The 18507-nt window shown below is 37.6% G+C and overlaps 1 protein-coding gene across 4 annotated transcripts in view; it reads left to right on the top strand.

Annotated features, from left to right (window-relative positions):
* The window catches only part of FXR1 (FMR1 autosomal homolog 1), a 69913-nt gene that overhangs the window by 10825 nt on the left and 40581 nt on the right, over window positions 1-18507 (top strand). For all 4 annotated transcript variants that reach the window (XM_068979087.1, XM_068979078.1, XM_068979073.1 and 1 more), the window contains exons 3-4: window positions 10207-10259; window positions 11779-11872. In XM_068979087.1, coding sequence (XP_068835188.1) covers window positions 10207-10259; window positions 11779-11872 — 147 coding nt within the window. The remainder of the gene's footprint in view (window positions 1-10206; window positions 10260-11778; window positions 11873-18507) is intronic.

The raw sequence follows: 18507 nt of genomic DNA, 5'->3' as shown, positions 1-18507 counted from the left end.
GTCAGTTTTTATTCCAGTCCCTAAGAAAGGCAATACCAAAGAATGCTCAAACTACCACACAATTGCACTCATCTCACACTCTAGCAAAGTAATGCTCAAAATTCTCCAAGCCAGGCTTCAGCAATACGTGAACCATAAACTTCCAGATGTTCAAACTGGGTTTAGAAAAGACAGAGGAAGCAGAGATCAAATTGCCAACATTCACTGACCTGCCTCTTGAGAATTCTGTATGCAGGTTAGGAAGCAACAGTTAGAACTGGACATAGAACAACAGACTGATTCCAAATAGGAAAAGGAAGTACGTCAAGGTTGTATATTGTCACCCTGCTTCTTTAACTTGTATGCATAATACATCGTGAGAAACCCTGGGCAGGAGGAAGCACAAGCTGGATTCAAGATTGCCAGGAGAAATATCAATAACCTCAGATATGCGGATAACATCACCCTTACGGCAGAAAGTGAAGAAGAACTGAAGAGCCTCTTGATGAAAGTGAAAGCGGAGAGTGAAAAAGTTGGCTTAAAACTCAACATTCAGAAAACTAAGGTCATGGCATCCTGTCCCATAACTTCATGGCAAATTGATGGGGAAACAGTGGCAGACTGTATTTTTTTGGGCTCAAAAATCACTACAGATGGTGATTGCAGCCATGAAATTAAAAGACGCTTACCCCTTGGAAGGAAAGTTATGACCAACCTAGACAGCATATTAAAAAGCAGAGACATTACTTTGCCAGCAAAGGTCCATCTAATCAAGGCTATGGTTTTTCCAGTAGTCATGTGTGGATGTGAGAGTTGGACTATAAAGAAAGCTGAGAGCCAAAGAATTGATGCTTTTGAATTGTGGTGTTGAAGAAGACTCATGAGAGTCCCTTGGACTGCAAGGAGATCCAACCAGTACATCCTAAAGGAAATGGGTCCTGAATATTCACTGGAAGGACTGATGTTGAAGCTGAAATGCCAATACTTTGGCCACCTGATGTGAAGAGCTGACTCATTCGAAAAGACCCTGATGCTGGGAAAGATTGAAGACAGTAGGAGAAGGGGACGACAGAGGATGAGATGGCTGGATGGCATCACAGACTCAGTGGACATGAGTTTGAGTAACTGGGAGTTGGTGGTGCCGCAGTCCATGGGGTCACAAACAGTTGGATACAACTGAGCGACTGAACTGAACTGAGGACTCATTGTAAGAGTAACCCTTCTTTGTCTGTAATCTGTTAACTTTATGGTATCCCTGTCCATAGAGAAGTTCTATTTTTTATGTACTGAACTATTATTTCCCTGTTAAACAGACTTCCAGGTGTCCAGCCTGGTTAAGACAGCCAGTGTCCAGGTTATACATATAATTCCTTAGATTTGCTGGTAGTGTTGTGTTCATTTATGTCATGTTTACTACATTAAAACTTATTTTGATTATTCATAGGCAGTTGTGCTAGCACCATGTATTACATGGTCTCTGTTTTAAAAAGATTTTTTACTGTTTTTGCACATGCTCAAATTAGGTACTGTCTGTGATGGGAGGAAAGGAAGATGTCCAGCATTTGGGAGAGATGGGTCCCATTCATTGTTGATAGAACCTTCTGAAAATAGGGTGCTCTGGGAATACCATAAAAAGTCCGTAAAGGAGGATATTGTGACTTGCTTCTGGGGAGATAAAGCTAGTTAGGAGTCTTATTTTCCTTACCTTACCGCTTTGGTCCCTCTCTAGTTTTACCTAGCACATAATAAGTAATGGATCTGAGATCAGTCTTAACAGTAAAACCAGTAATACTGCACACTTAAGTTTTTTTTCCTTTCTCTAATAAGGAGTTCTTTCTGTATCTGTTAACCATATACACAGTCCAGAAACATGAAGGTGTTTATTGTAAATTCTTTATAAATTACTTGACATAAAAGTTCCAGAAAGAATATCTGGTATTTTGTTGGGGAGAGGAGTAGTTTTAAGTACTTCTGGCATGTCTTTGAGTGCCTGGAAATAACCTTAATTGAAGAAGCTTCAGCTCCTTCAGTTTGCAGATTGAATGGGACCCTTATGTGTAAAATTGTTTAGGTAAATATCACCACCTAGCTCCGGGAGTCCTTAAGTCAATTTTCTCAACCTAATAGAGTTTCTCATCTGAATTATAAAACAGAAACGCTGTTTTTTTCAGTTTTTCCAAGGATTGTGCATAGCTAGTATTTTTCTTTATGCCTGGGTGAGGAGTTAGTTCATTACACACGATGAATGCCTTAGTGATTGAACTATATTATATTCTCTTAGAACCCTGATTAAGAAATAGTTTGCTGTATTCACTTTTTTCTTTTTTTAATCCTGTAAAATGGATCATACAGGTGTAAAGTGCAAAAACAGGACAGCAGATGATACTAATTATTGATAATGTTTTTAGGTATAAAAGTAAGTGATGGGTGAAGATGGGTGTATAGTTGAAATTTGGGTCTTAGAGTCCAGAGAATGGATTATTTTTCTGTAAGTAGATTTGGGAAATCAGTGGAAGAGTTATACAATTTCTTTAGAATGGCATCAGTTGTAAGAAGCACTAAGAACAAATGTTGCCAATTGATCTGAGTAGTCATAGTTTTATCTTTTAGAACTCTTGTTGTATACTTAGTGAAAGATTATCTTTGAACACTTAAGATTCATAAAATGGAAAGTACAAGCAAAATAAATTGGCTGTGACATCTTTATGTTCAGATGATCGTGTTTCTTCTTACAATATTTTCCTCAGTGCCATGGAGAGCATTGATGTTGCAAGCATACATTAAAAGAGCTCTCCTCTATTATCTCCAGGATTTTCTTCCAAGAATTTTCACTCACTCTGCAAGTTTTGATGCTGGTGCTTTCTTGATTTTATCAGAAGGTGTCAACATAACAACCTTCTGGTAAGAAACCTAAATCCTTCCTAAAATGGTACTTCATTGGTTTGCAGATTGAATTATCAAGGGGTTGCAGTCAAGTGCCACAGAAAATTGCAAGCAAACCAAGTTTGAGCATGCTTAACAGTGACATTTATATCCTGGCAGCCATTCAGCTGTTTGCTGTTTTAAGATGCCATCAATTCTAGGAAGCATCCTGATTTTAGGGACTTAGAATGTTAGAATTGATGAGCTGGGAAGGTAGACTGGGGCCAGAGAATCACTAAACTGATAATTGATCAAAGAATAACAAGTGAACATCCATTTTGTCAATTTTTTAAAAACAAAAACCTGAAGTCAGATTTTTCATAAATTATGCTATTAACCTTTTCCTTTCTCAGGGGTTATGTTTTTGTAATTACATTTACCTGCAGCAATGAACTTTAACTGTGGAGGTTGGGAAAATGGAGAGTGTACCCAGTCAGAGGAAAGGCCCTATAGGATCTAACAAACTGAAGCCTGTCCCTCTTAATATATTGAGAATTTATTTTAGTTTATTTTTAAAATATTTTATTGAAGTATAGGTGATTTACAATGTGTTTGTTTCTGTTGTACAGCTAAGTGTAAGTGATTTGGTTTGCATATATACATATTTTCATATTCTTTCCCCTTATAATTTGTTACAGGATATAGAATATAGTTCCCTGTGTTATACTGTAAGACCTTGTTGTTTTTCTGTCCTGTATATAATAGTGTGCATCAGCTAGTGTCAAACTCCCGATCCATCCCTCCTCCACTCTACTCCCCCTTGGCAACCACAGGTCTGTTCTTTGTCAGTTTATGTTCAGAAATACAACATTTATTTATTTAGAAATGCAATATTTTATCATAAATTTGCTTCAGTAATTGCGCCATCAATTGTAATGGCCTAGTTCAGTTCCCTCAGTCGTGTCCGACTATCTGTGACCCCATGAACCGCAGCATGCCACGCGTCTCTGTCCATCACCGATTCCCGGAGTCCACCCAAACCCATATCCATCGAATTGATGATGCCATCCAACCATCTCATCCTCTGTCGTCCCCTTTTCCTCCTGCCCTCAATCTTTCCCGACATCAGGGTCTTTGCCAGTGAGTCAGCCCTTCGCATCAGGTGGCCAAAGTATTGGAATTTCAGCTTCAACATCAGTCCTTCCAATGAACACCCAGGACTGATCTCCTTTAGGATGGACTGGTTGGATCTCCTTGTGGTCCAAGGGACTCTGAAGAGTCTTCTCCAACACCACAGTTCAAAAGCATCAATTCTTCGGTGCTCAGCTTTCTTTATAAACTCTCACATCCATACATGACCACTGGAAAAACCATAGCCTTGACTAGATGGACCTTTGTTGAGGAAGAAATGTCCCTGCTTTTTAATAAAGCGTCTTTTAATTTCATGGCTGCAATCACCATCTGCAGTGATTTTAGAGCCCAGAAAAATAAAGTTAGCCACTGTCTCCACTGTTTCCCCGTCTGTCTGCGATTAAGTGATGGGACTGGATGCCATGATCTTAGTTTTCTGGATGTTGAGCTTTAAGTCAACTTTTTCACTCTCCTCTTTCACTTTCATCAAGAGGCTCTTTAGTTCTTCACTTTTTGCCATAAGGGTGGTAATGTCCTAACACATTGGAAAAGATGACTAAAATGTAGTTAATTTGACTGTTGTGCTAAATAAATATAACCTTTTTTTTTTAAATTTCATGCCACTGATCCTGAGAAAGTCTTTAAAGAGGAGAAACTGGAATAGATCTTAAATTTTATAGGAATACTTGATCAGATTTGAAGGAGGCAGTCATGTGACTGTGAGAGTTTCTTTGCTTGCTTAGGAGAATAAAATGATGGTCCTTTGCTTTTACCACTTGGGATTAGAGTCATTAAAAACATAGACTTCTGTGGTGGTCTTCTCTGATGGTCCAGTGGCTTAAGACTCTGCACTTGGGGTTCTGTCCTTGGTCAGGGAACCAGATTCCACATGCCACAGCTAAAGATTCCAAATGCTACAGTGAAGATCTTGCGTGCTGCCTCAAAGACCTGACCCTGCCAAGTAAATATTAAGGAAAAAATATAGTTTCCAATTAGGAAGATTATTCTGTTTCTTGATGGCCCTTTTGCTCAGTCTATTGATAATCAGTAAATGCTTCTAACAAGAATTTTGAAGTTTAAGACTTAACGGCTTTAGGGTTTTGGGGTATGGGCTTCCACTTACATCTTGTTTTAAGGATTTAAGCTGTAAGACTTCTGTTAGTAGTTTGCTGAGTATTAAGATTTTTTTAAATTTATTGATTGATTTACTTATTTTAGGGGGAGGCTCTGCTGAGTCTTCATTGAAAGCACATGCTTTATCTAGTTGTGGCAAGTGGGGGCTACGCTATAGTTGGGCTTTTGATTGTGCTGGTGGCTTCTCTTGTGGACTCTGGGATACTTGGGCTTCACTAGTTTCGGCTCCCCAGCTTTAGAGCACAGGCTCAGTAGTTGTGGCACACGGGCTTAGTTGCTCCATGGCACTTGGGCTCTTCCTGGACCAGGGATTGAACCAGTGTCTCCTGTATTGGCAGGTGGATTCTTTACCACAGAGCCACCAGGGAAGACCCTGAATGTTTTTTTAAGTTTCTTTTTCCTTCTTTATAGGATAAGTAAATTTTGTGTTGTAATGAATTGCAATAATAGGAGGTCATTACAGGATTTTGAGAAGCCTAAGTAGCAAGTGAATTTGAAATGACACTTTGCAGGCCAAGAAATTTTTTTAGACTAGTATGATGTGTTCCTAATGAATTTAGTGGGAATGTTTTCAAAGGGATTTATGGATCTCTGTAGATTTCTAAGCCATCACTCAAGCAGAGCCTCTGATAAATTGATCAGTATTTTAAACAAGGTAGGTAAATTAGATTTTGATGTTTTGTTCTGGGACTTTACCTTAAATAGGCTTTTTAGGAAAGGTGCCTTATTTCTTCAAAATAGTATTGTTATCAGACTTGACTTTTTGGAGTTTAAAAACATGAATTAGCAAAAGCATTCTATTATTTAATTTATAAGGATTTAATGGAAAGTGTTCCAGACAGAAGATGAGGTTTTTTAATATTTATTTTAAAAAATAAATATTTTGTGGAGTCTTTAGTTTCAGCATATGGGATCTAGTTTCCTGACCAGGGATTGAATTCGGGCCCCCTCCATTGGGGGCCAGAGTCTTAGCCACTGGACCACCAGGAAGTCCCAAGATGAAATTTTAGGTTCAGCATTTATAATCTAGGGAGTAAAACTTGGGGGCTGTATATATGTGTATAGTTTCAGCTTCTCTTTCTTTGCAGTGAGAATGAGGCATCTGGAAGGTCTTAAAAAGAAATTGTGGGATCTGGAAGGTCTGCTTATTTTCCGAGTGGCTTTCCCATAGCCAGGGTCCGTAATTCATCTGTTCTGACTTTTGACTGTATAACCTCAACCTTTGAATTCCTGAAATTCATTCATATCATGTTTATTGTTACTTAAACTATAGGATTTTCCCCCCTATGATTCAGTTCAGTCACTCACTCGTGTCTGACTGTTTGCGACCCCATGGTCCACAGCACTCCAGGCTTCCCTGTCCATCACCAACTCCCGGTGCTTGCTCAAACTCATGTCTGTTGAGTCAGTAATGCCATCCAACCATCTCATCCTCTGTTGTCCCCTTCTCCCTGTGCCTTCAGTCTTTCCCAGCATCAGGGTCTTTTCCAATGAGTCAGTTCTTCGCATCACATGGCCAAAATATTAGAGTTTCAGCTTCAGCATCAGTCCTTCCAGTGAATATTCAGGACTGATTTCCTTTAGGATTGACTGGTTTGATCTCCTTGCAGTCCAAGGGACTGGCAAGAGTCTTCAACACCACAGTTCAAAAGCATCTGTTCTTCGGCACTCAGCTCTTTATGACTCTCACATCCATATGTGACTATTGGAAAAACCATAGCTTTGACTAGATGGACCTTTGTTGGCAAACTCTGCCTTTTAAGATGCTGTCTAGGTTGCTCCTTTTCTTCCAAGGAGCAAGCGTCTTTTCATTTCATGGCTATAGTCACCATATGTAGTTATTTTGGAACCCAAGAAAGTAGAAGTCTCTCATGCTTTCCATTGTTTCCCCATCTATTTGCCATGAAGTGATGAGACCGGGTGCCATGATCTTTGTTTTCTAAATATTGCGTTTTAAGCCAGCTTTTTCACTCTCCTCTTAAACTTTCATCAAGAGGGCTCTTTACTTCCTCTTTGCTTTCTGCTATAAGGGTGGTGTCACCCTTATGATTACCCCAATCGAATTGAAAAACCTGTTTTTCAGCTGTAGTGTTCTGTAACTTGAAAAATGTATGTTTCAGTTAGGCAGATATTTGGAGCCCGCACTTTGTTCTTTCTATTGGCTATTTAAGCTCCCACCTAAAAATTACCAAATACCTTGTCTTTTTTTGGTCTTTTTTACTGTAGCTTTAAAATAAATTTTAGTATTTGGTATGGATAGTGTTTTCTTGTTTTTCCCTACCATCATTTAAAAGTTGTCATTTTGAAAGCTTTCTTGTTACTAAAGTGCAACTTCTTATTCCCTCAACAGAATTACAGTCCTTAGTGTTTCAGTGGAATTCCATTTAATGTATATTGACAAGTTTAAAATATCAAGATGTAAAAATGAGATGTGGTTTACATTTTTCTAAATATTCTAATTCATTAATTAAGTTTTACACATGTCAGCACATAGGTTGTGTGCAGTTTTTGTGTTGTTGAGGGTATTTCTAGGACTTCGCTGTTGTTAGTAGACTATTTTTTTGATTTGTTTTATTTTTCAGCTGTTTATTTTTAGCTAGAAAGGAAAATTAATTTTGGTTGACTTGGGACCTTACTGAATCTTTGAGTTGTCTTTAAAATTTTTATTTTAGGTTATTTTATTTTGAATTGCTTTAGAAAAAAACAGTTCTTCAATTAGTTCAAGTGCTCAGATTTTCCTCCTATTCCCTTCATCCCTCTCTTACTCATGGTTTACATATAATTTTTGGCATTCCTGAGTTTTGACTGTATAATGCTTTTTTTCATCAGGGATGGCTTCCTAAAACGTTTTGATTGTACTTTAAATATGTTAAAGTGCCTTGTCACTTATCCATGATTATTTTAAATTGTAGTTAAGAGATTCAACTGTAAATATATACCCAGCTGTATGAATGAACAAGTTAAGGGACCATTTTATGATGGCTTGAAATCTTCTGCGTTTGTATATACATGAAGAAAAGAAAAGGAAATGTCAGAGTACTGAGAAATAGGTTTCTGGGCCAGATGAGTATGAATAGGAAGAGACCAAATCCCCAAAGGCTGGACTAACAAGGAAGAGAGAAGTTAGGGATACTTAGTCATAAAATCGTGTGCAGGAAAATGTTGCCATTGTTATTTGGCATTTCCTGACCCTCATTTTGGCAGAGACCTAACCCTGCCATCTCTTTGAGTATCTAGGAAACACCATTATTCTCGTGAATTGAGAAGTGTTTACTGTGTTCTGTATCAGTGTGTCAATTTTATAGAGATCTGACCATTAGAAGTTCTTTATCACAAGAATCTAGGGTATGGGGATTAGAACATGTCCTTTAATTGTTCACTACAGTCCAAATACACTTTACTTGGGTATCAAGTTTTTACTTTATTTAATCTCATACCTGAAAGGTACTAGCAATAAGAGTAGGTTCCAGAGTTATCTTTTTTCCTATAAATGTGAAAAATGTGTGCGCCCAAAGCTGATGCTGATGTTTGTGGTGTATGTAAAGTAGGAGTGGGGAGAGGTATAAGCACTGATTTTTAGATAGGAGAAGATTTTTATTATAACAGTAGAATTTTCCAATGATTTGGAGCTCTGGTTGACCTTACCCAATATACAAATTATATAGAAATGATAAAGATTAATGGAACATTTCAAACACTTTTATTTTTGTTTGTTAAGTACTAGGAGGCATTAGTGAAAGTTTGGCTGATCTCCTATGGAAAGATATGTCTTACTCTAATATTTATGAATTTGGTAATTCTCAGTTTTTGAGAAAATATTCCTTACCTTACAAATTCTTTACCTTACAAATGGCAAGAGTATAATAAAGAGAGATTTGCTGGTGACCAAATGATTGCTGAAAGTAGATGTGCAGATAAACTAGTAGAAGTAGAGACTGGCTGAGAAGTCATTGTTGTAGTGTGATTAGAAAAATCACAGCTTCAACTGAATGGCATCTCTACCTTTGAGAGGAGAACAGTCTTCAGAATTGCAAGTCAGGAGCTACTACTGCACTCTGGAAAGTATCTTTGAGTTTTAGGCCTTGCATGAAGATATATGCATTGAAATGCCCCATAGCACGCAATTAAATCGATCACAGGCATTTGGAGCTGAAGGGCGATCCAGGCAAAATTACGGAATCATACAGTTGAGTAGCAAATGTGGGAGGAGGGCATTGAGAAACTAGATACATGACTTACATATTTTGTGATTGATCATCCTGCATTATTAAAGTAAAATGATTTTTCAGCCTCATCTGTTACCTTCTCCTCTCTTAAGACTTTCGTTAGTTCCAACGATTTTCCGAGGTGGCAGTGCTGATCTATTTACTTTTGGTTTTTCCACTGTCAGTTTGTTTCTTAGTCTTTAGTTTGCTAATTTGCTTAAAATAATACCTGACACATAGTATTTAAATATTTTTGGCAATTGATGAGGACATGTTTTAAAGAAGTACTACAAGTTTGTGTATTTATTTAGCTAGTTGATACTGTATATTATGGGGTCTAGTACTCTTGCCTGGGAAATCCCATGGACGGAGAAGCTTGGTGGGCTGCAGTCCATGGGGTCACTACTAGTCGGACACGACTGAGCGACTTCACTTTCACTTTTCACTTTCATACATTGGAGAAGGAAATGGCAACCCACTCCAGTGTTTTTGCCTGGAGAATCCCAGGGACGGGGGAGCCTGGTGGGCTGCCGTCTATGGGGTCGCATAGAGTTGGACACGACTGAAGCGACTTAGTAGTAGTAGTAATAAGAAAAGAATTTAAGTGCCTAGTGGTTCAGAGTGTGTGAGCGTTTGGCAAAGGTTGAGAATATTGCAATTTTGATTGACAGTAATACAGTGTCATTTAATATCTGTTGTAATCATGAAAGAGAGGTTAGGTAATCTGCAGGGTCAACACAACTCATAAATGATGGACATGGAAAGCAAAACCTGATCAGCCTATTCCAAGCTCTGAGTTATCAGTATTCCATATTGTCTTTGTATCTCTAATACAGTGGTTTAGAGTTAAGGTAACATTTAATTGAATATTTATTTCCTTTTAATTTTTTTACAGGGATTTATCAAAGATGTTCATGAAGACTCCCTTACAGTTGTTTTTGAGAACAAGTAAGTTATTTTTTATTGATAGAGATCCTAATTTTGACGATTGGTAGTGCCAAACTGCTGCTTTTGGATATTCCTTTTGTGATCGGAAAATGAAGGTGCTTTTAGGTGGGGGTTCTTTGGTTTGATTATCTTTTTGAGTTAAAATGATTTTTAGTTCTTGATGACTTCACCTGGTTTTTTGCTCACCATTCACTTGTCACTTTTTCCAAGACCCCTTTCTTTGCTAAATCACATGTGAACAATGAATCAGTTTTTGCAAAAAAGATGGCATGGATATAATTATAACATGCATACTTCTTAAAACCCAGAATTTTTAAATGATACTATATAAGGCCTTCCAAATGCCATTTTAGCGAAATAAGTATATTAGGCTGCCTTAAATTGCTTGATTAGTCTTAAGGAATAATAAACAGTTTCATAGATATTGCAAAGGTTAGGTAAAGGGCTAAAAATGTCAAAGATGTGTGCTAAGCTTGGTTAGGAAGGATTATAAAGAAGCACTGTATAATTGAAGGTCAGAAAAGAATTGGGCAGCTTTCCCTTTTAAGCTGTTTCTGGAACTACGTGAAGAGCTATCTGCCCAACAGCTGTTTCATGTAGAAACAAGTGTTGAGAAGATTCCTGTCTTTGAGCACCTGTTATTTAGACAGTAAAGATGAAAAGAAAGCACTCCAATATCTTTTACTTGTCTCTTTTTTGCCTATCATTGGCTTACAGAAGCCCATCGGTTCAGTTCAGTTCAATTGCTCAGTCGAGTCCAACTCTTAGAAGCCATAGGAATATATTATGTGCTGTTGTACCTCCCAGGCATATGAATGATTTATTAGAACCTAAAATAGGAAAGCATTTTAATTTTATCAACTTAGTTATAAAATATAGCACACAAAAAGCACAGCTAAAGCAGTAGTTTTAATACATTTGTATTTATTACAAAGATTAAAATATTTTTTTCTAGGTTTTAATTATATGTGTTCATTGTAGAAAAGAAATTGTAAGAAAAATAAATCTTTTTGTAATTTACTGTTCAGAATAATATTGACTAGTTTTCTATATTTCTGTGAACGTGTACACTAAAAAAGAATTATGCAGTTTATTTTATAATCTTTGGAATTGTGTTCCTTTGACAGGTCATTTAGTTGTAAAAATGTTTGCAGCAAGTTGATCACTGTGTAGCAGTGATGAATGACATTTTAAATCTGAGTCATTGCTATGAGCTTAGCCTTTTTCATTTGCAGAATGATGTATGTGCTGTCACCTTAGAATGAATGATTAGGAAGGTAGTATGTAATTATTATCAATGACGTTAATTACCTATGAACTTCATCAAGAGCTATGCAAAATCTGTTCTAGCTCAACATTCTGCTTAGAAAAAGTTTTTAAGCAGAGGTTGTTTTTTTGGGGGGAAAGCTAAATGATTGATTTGAAAAATTTACAGTGCTAACCATAGACTATATAGCTTCTATATTAAGGAGTATTAGAATAGTATATATTAAAGTTCATTCATTTTCTAATCCTTCAGTTGGCAGCCAGAACGCCAGGTTCCATTCAATGAAGTTAGGTTACCACCACCACCTGATATAAAAAAAGAAATTAGTGAAGGAGATGAAGTAGAGGTATGTATTTATAAGTTTATTTTCTTGTGTACCTATTTTTTTGTTTCAAATAGATATTCTTGTAGGAAAATCTGTTAGCTGATAGAGAATAAGTCTAAATTCCTTTTTTCTATTCTTCCTATTGGTAATGGCTGTGTAATGTAGCAGTACTTGAGTTTTGGAGACAGAACTGGGATTAATATCTCAGTGCTACTGTTTTTAGCTTTATAGCCCTGGTCAAGTTTTTTTTTTAACCACTAGAATAAAAATAATTTGAGAATTAAAGATGATAGTGCATTTGAATTGTTTTCCACAGAATCTGGTGGAGAGAACTATATGATGTTGGTCATTATTTTCCTTTTCTTTTGCTAATTATTTTGTCTTCAGCGTTTTCCTTAGTATTTTTGTAAAATGTTAGTATTTATCCTTTATTATAGTGATCATTAATATAGTTCATATGTAACAACGTGAAATGTTGTAATAAGCATACTGCCTTTTTGAATATTCTAATATTCAGAAAGATTTAAAACGGAAAAAAGCAAAAATCACTTCCTAGATTTAAAATCCTATATTTCATGGTTCACATATTCCCAGGCTCTTCCTTTTCTCTTTTAAAAAAATAAAAATTGTATTTCTTTGTATCTTGTTTTTGTCACAGTTAGTAGCTCCTGAATGTCTTCAGTATATATTTATTTTTGATTAAGATGTATGCTCTTATGTGACAGGAATTTTGAAATAATTATGAAATAGAAGTATGAATTTGTTGGAGAGAGAAAATTTGATTTTTGATTTTTCAAGAAATTGGTACCTCCAAGGAGCTCAAATATGCTAACTGTATTTCTCACAAACAGTTGAGATAGTGTTGAAAGATTTTCAAATGTCATTTGTGCCTAGTTTATGTAGGCTAGGGTGGGAGAACTGGGGACACAGGTTAATCTTTAGTGATGAAACAACTGTTTAAATGTTTTTATAAACACTTAACAGTACGTACTTTGTGCCACACATTGTTCTGAGTGCTTTGCATATGAGCTAATTTAGTTACTTGCCACTTTTATGCTTTATAATTTTTTAAATGGTAAATTTTCTTTTGAGTTAATTGTAGATGTTATGTTGGAAAGTCAGATTGTAGCACTTTAACCCCTAACTCACATTCTAAAATTCTGCCTAGATTTTAATTACTTGATCTAATTCTTCTGCTCCCCTGGAGTAGGAAATAGCAACCCACTCCATTATTCTTGCCTGGAGAATCCCATGGCCAGAGGAGCTGGCAGATTACTGCCCATGGGATTGTAAAGAGCTGGACACAACTGAGTGACTAAGCATGCATTCTTCTGCTTTTGCTAAAAGCAAAGCATATTGTAGGCTTCCCTCGGTGGCTTAGATGGTAAAGAACTTCCTGCAATGTGGAAGACCTGGGTTCAGTCCCTGGGTCAGGAAGATCCCTAGAGAAGGAAATGGCAACCCACTCTAGTATTCTTGCCTGAAAAACCCCATGAACAAAGGAGCCTGGCGGACTACAATCCATGGAGTTGGACACGATTGAGCGACTAACACTTTTTTCAAAGCAGGTTATAACTTCATTGTGTCAGGGTGCCACATGTGTGGCAATCAGTTCTGTGAGTAGTGCTTTTCATATTTTAAAAAATTGTTGTTCAGAGAGTTATTGGTAATGTAAAGGCTCAGGTTAAATGGAAGACTTGGCGGAATGCTGAGGGTATTGTTGTTACAGTGTGCTTTCCTCAGTCTCAGAAGATCCTGTCCAGTTGCTGGACCATCTTTATGGCTTGGGCTCCCCTACCCCCAGCCAATTGTATACAAAACTTTATTGAATGATTTGAAAATTAATGATTACAGGGTGTTTTCTTTCACTTTGTTTTATGGTTCAGTCTTGGGAAATTTTGTTCCTTAAAAATACGAGACTGGTGGTTTGGAATTAAGATGTTACTATTACTTTAATTTTTGAAAATTCATATACGGAAAAAGTTTAAAATTAATCTTGCCACCTGTGGATTTATTTATTTATTTATTTATTTTTAGTTTTTGCCACCATGAATTTAGGAATTTATCCTTAGGATGTGAAATGTTTAAGAACTATGGTTATTAGTACTTTATATTTTGAACCATATAACTTTATGTAAGCTCTGCCTCTTTTAAATTCAGAGTCACAAAGCTTCATATAAAAAGTGAAATGATACAAAATGCCCTACGGTAACAAGTGAACTTCCCTCTAGTGTAGGCATGTTGGTGTGCTTATCTGCCAATCCCAGCTTAAATCTCATTTACCAAAGTTGAGTCTCTTCAAATTTTTTCTTTGCATTTATAAAGAATATGTGTTCTTTTTAAGTTAAACAAATTGGGAATACACCTTATTTATAAATTTTTGTGTTCAGTTAATTAATGTATCATAGACATTTTCCTGTCTGCACATACAGATTTAACCTTATTTTCCTTATCATACCATGGTATTGGGTGGTATAGATGTATTATAATTAGAAAACATTGAAATTACTGTTTTTTTTGCTTTTATTTCCCCCTCCCGCCCCCACCTCAAATCCAGATTTAGTGTTGTTATGTAAATCATCATCATATGGTAGTATTAAATCTTGGTGATTGATACCAAAATGTACCATTTTGTCCTTCAGAAATGATCCTTGAATGACCACTTCATAAGTTTGCTAATGCTCAAGATGTTTGCTCCTCATAGATCGACTGACTGGATTACTATTAATCTAATCTGTAAGATTTCATAAATATGGTAGAAAGAATTTGTTGTCTTTTATATTTTGTGAACCTTAAATGCTAGTGATACACAGTGTCTTTTTTATGACTGTTAGCTGCTTGTTCTGTTTATTGTTTTTTTTCTTGATTCATGTAGTTTTTTATGTCAAATATGTTTATTTTATGGGTAAGCTTCTATCTGTTGTATATTGTGTTTTCTCCCAGGCAGTCTGTGCTTAGTGACTTTTGCCATTAAGAACTTATTTCTTCACTTATTCAGGTCTGCCAGTTTCCCCAGTGTGGCCTCCAAGATAACGCATTTTAGTAGTTCCACAGATGTGGGCCCCCTTTTTAAAATTTTTTTAAAGAGCATTTAGGTTTTTTTTTTAACTTTTTATTTTATATTGGAATATAACCCATTAACACTGTTGTGATAGTTTCAGGTGTACAGAAGAGCAGCTCAGCCATACATATATATATGCATGTATCCATTCTCCCCCAAACTCCCCTCCCATCCAGACTGCTACAAACATTAAGCAGAGTTCCCTATGCTATCCAGTATGTTCTTGTTGGTTATCCATTTTAAATATACTGGTGTATGCCTGTCTATCCCAAATTCTGAAACTACCCCTTCCACCCATCTTTGTTTTCTAAGTCTGTGTTTCTGTTTTATAAATAAGCTGATTTGTATCATTTCTTTTGACCACTATTCTCTTTCTGCTAGTTGTCAGTACTATAGTAGCAGTGAAAACAGCTGACACTGGGCTTTCTTGCTGTCTCTGTGGTAAAGAATCTTCCTGATAATGCAAGAGATGTAAGTTCAGTCTCTGGGTGGGGCAGAGCCCCTGGAAAAGGAGACAGCAACCTACTCCAGTATTCTTGCCTGGGAAGTCCTATGGACAGAGGACCCTCTGGTGAACCACAGTGCATGGGGTCTCAAAAGAGTTGGACACGACTTAGTGACCAGACATCTGACACTAACCGTGAAATATATAATTAACTGACTTTTTAAACACCTATCTCAGTTTAAAATAAGTTTCTTGAGGGCCTCTTTGAAATTCTATGAATATCTTTACTAACCTTTCCAAGTTTCCTATAGCCTGATGGTTAGGAAGTTGATAACCAGGTTAAGTTTTTGTCCTATATATTACTCTAATATATCGTGCTATATTCGCAGGGTATTATCAGTTTTGTGCCAGATTACCAACTCTTACTTTTACAGCTGTAGGAACCATTTCTTTTTGAAGAACGGAAAGATGACTTTGATTTGGCCATTATTAATTGACTTAGAACAGAAATGATACAGGAGGGAGTTTTTCATTAGCTATTCAGGCATTTATCTAAAGTCTAACTGTATGACAGAGACCTAAAAAGACATTTCTCCAAAAGACATACCAATGGGCAACATACAGATAGTCACTTCAGCTGATTATTATTATTGTTGTTCAGTTGCTAAGTTGTGTCTGACTCTTTGTGAACTTGTGGACTGCAGCACGCCAGGCTTCCCTGTCCTATCTTGCAGAGTTTGCTCAAACTCATGTACATTGAGTTTGTGATGCCATCAAACCATTTCATCCTCTATCACCCTCTTCTCTTGCCTTCAGTCTTTGCCAGCATCAGGGTCTTCTCCAGTGAGTCGGCTCTTTGCATCAGGTAGCCAAAGTATTAGAGCTTCAAGTTCAACATCAGTCCTTCCAGTGACTATTCAGGGTTAATTTCCTTTAGGATTGACTGGGCTTGATCTATTTGCTTTGCAAGGGACACTCAAGGGTCTTCTGCAGCACCACAATTTGAAAGGCTCAATTCTTCAGTGCTCAGCCTTTGGTCCAACTAGCATATCCATATATGACTACTGGAAAAACCATAGCTTTGACTATACTGACCTTTGTCTGCAAAGTGATGTCTCTGCTTTTTAATACACTGTGTAGGTTTGTCATACCTTTTTTTCAAGGAGCAAGCGTCTTTTAATTTCATGGCTGCAGTCACCATCTGCAGTAATTTTGGAGTCCAAGAAAATACAATCTGTCACTGTTTCTGCTTTTTCCCCGTCTATTTGCCATTGAAGCGATGGGACCAGATGCCATGATCGTAGTTTTTTGAATGTTGAGTTTTAAGCCAGCTTTTTCACTCTCATCTTTCACCTCGTCAAGAGGCTCTTTATTTCCTTTTCATTTTCTGACATTGGAATGGTGTTGGTGGTTCAGTCACTAAGTCGTGTCCGACTCTTTGTGACCCCGTGGACTGCAGCACACCAGGCTTCCCTGTCCCTCACCGTCTCCCAGAGTTTGCTTAAACTCATGTCCATTGAGTCAGTGATGCCACCATCTCATCCTCTGTTGTTTCCTTCTCTTGCTGCCTTCAGTCTTTCCAAGCATCAAGGGTATTTCCCAGTGAGTCAGCCCTTCACATCAGGTGACCAAAGTATAGGAGGTTCAGCTTCAGCGGCAGTCCTTCCAATGAATATTCAGAGTTGATTTCCTTTAGGATTGACTGGTTTGCTTGTGTTGCTGTGCAAGGGACTCTCAAGAGTCTTCTTGAAAGGTTATTGCTAAACCATGAAAGACGCTAGGATTCTTGGCCTCCAAAGGAGAAGAATTCAGTCTGGGGCGAGAGATGAGGCTTAATCTCTCTGAGCTTTTGTGTAATAAAGTTTTATTAAAGTATAAAAGAGAGAAAGCTTCTGACAGAGACATCAGAACGGGTAGAAAGACTACCATCCTGATAGTCTTTAGCTGGACGTTATATAGCTCTTCAGTTCAGTTCAGTTCAGTTCAGTCACTGAGTCGTGTCCGACTCTTTGCGACTCCATGAACCCCAGCACGCCAACGCCTCCCTATCCATCACCAACTCCCGGAGTTCACTCAGACTCACGTCCATCGAGTCAGTGACGCCATCCAGCCATCTCATCTTCGGTCGCCCCCTTCTTCTCCTGCCCCCAGTCCCTCCCAGCATCAGAGTCTTCCAGTGAGTCAACTCTTTGCATGAGGTGGCCAAAGTACTGGAGTTTCAGCTTTAGCATCATTCCTTCCAAAGAAATCCCAGGGCTGATCTCCTTCAGAATGGACTGGTTGGATCTGCTTGCAGTCCAACGAACTCTCAAGAGTCTTCTCTAACACCACAGTTCAAAAGCATCAATTCTTCGGTGCTCAGCTTTCTTCACAGCCTTAACTCTCACATCCACACATGACCACTGGGAAAACCATAGCCTTGACTAGACGGACCTTTGTTGGCAAAGCAATGTCTCTGCTTTTGAATATGCTATCTAGGTTGGTCATAACTTTTCTTCTAAGGAGTAAGCATCTTTTAATTTCATGGCTGCAGTCACCATCTGCAGTGATTTTGGAGCCCCCAAAAATAAAGCCTGACACTGTTTCCACTGTTTCCCCATCTATTTGCCATGAACTGATGGGACCAGATGCCATGATCTTCATTTTCTGAATGTTGAGCTTTAAGCCAACTTTTTCACTCTCCTCTTTCAGTTTCATCAAGAGGCTTTTTAGTTCCTCTTCACTTTCTGCCATTAGAGTGGTGTCATCTGCATATCTGAGGTTATTGATATTTTTCCCGGCAATCTTGATTCCACCTTGAGCTTCTTCCAGCCCAGCATTTCTCATGATGTACTCTGCATATCAGTTAAATAAGCAGGGTGACAATATACAGCCTTGACGCACTCCTTTTCCTATTTGGAACCAGTCCGTTGTTCCATGTCCGGTTCTAATTGTTGTTTCCTGACCTGCCTATAGGTTTCTCAAAGGCAGGTCAGGTGGTCTGGTATTCCCATCTCTTTCAGAATTTTCCACAGTTTATTGTGATCCACAGTCAAAGGCTTTGGCATAGTCAATAAAGCAGAAATAGATGTTTTTCTGGAACTCTCTTGCTTTTTCAATGATAGAGCGGATGTTGGCAATTTGATCTCTGGTTCCTTTGCCTCTTCTAAA

The sequence above is a fragment of the Capricornis sumatraensis genome, chromosome 1, assembly GCF_032405125.1.
Source record: "Capricornis sumatraensis isolate serow.1 chromosome 1, serow.2, whole genome shotgun sequence".
Lineage (NCBI taxonomy): Eukaryota > Metazoa > Chordata > Mammalia > Artiodactyla > Bovidae > Capricornis > Capricornis sumatraensis.
This window is presented reverse-complemented; position numbering and strand designations above follow the sequence as displayed.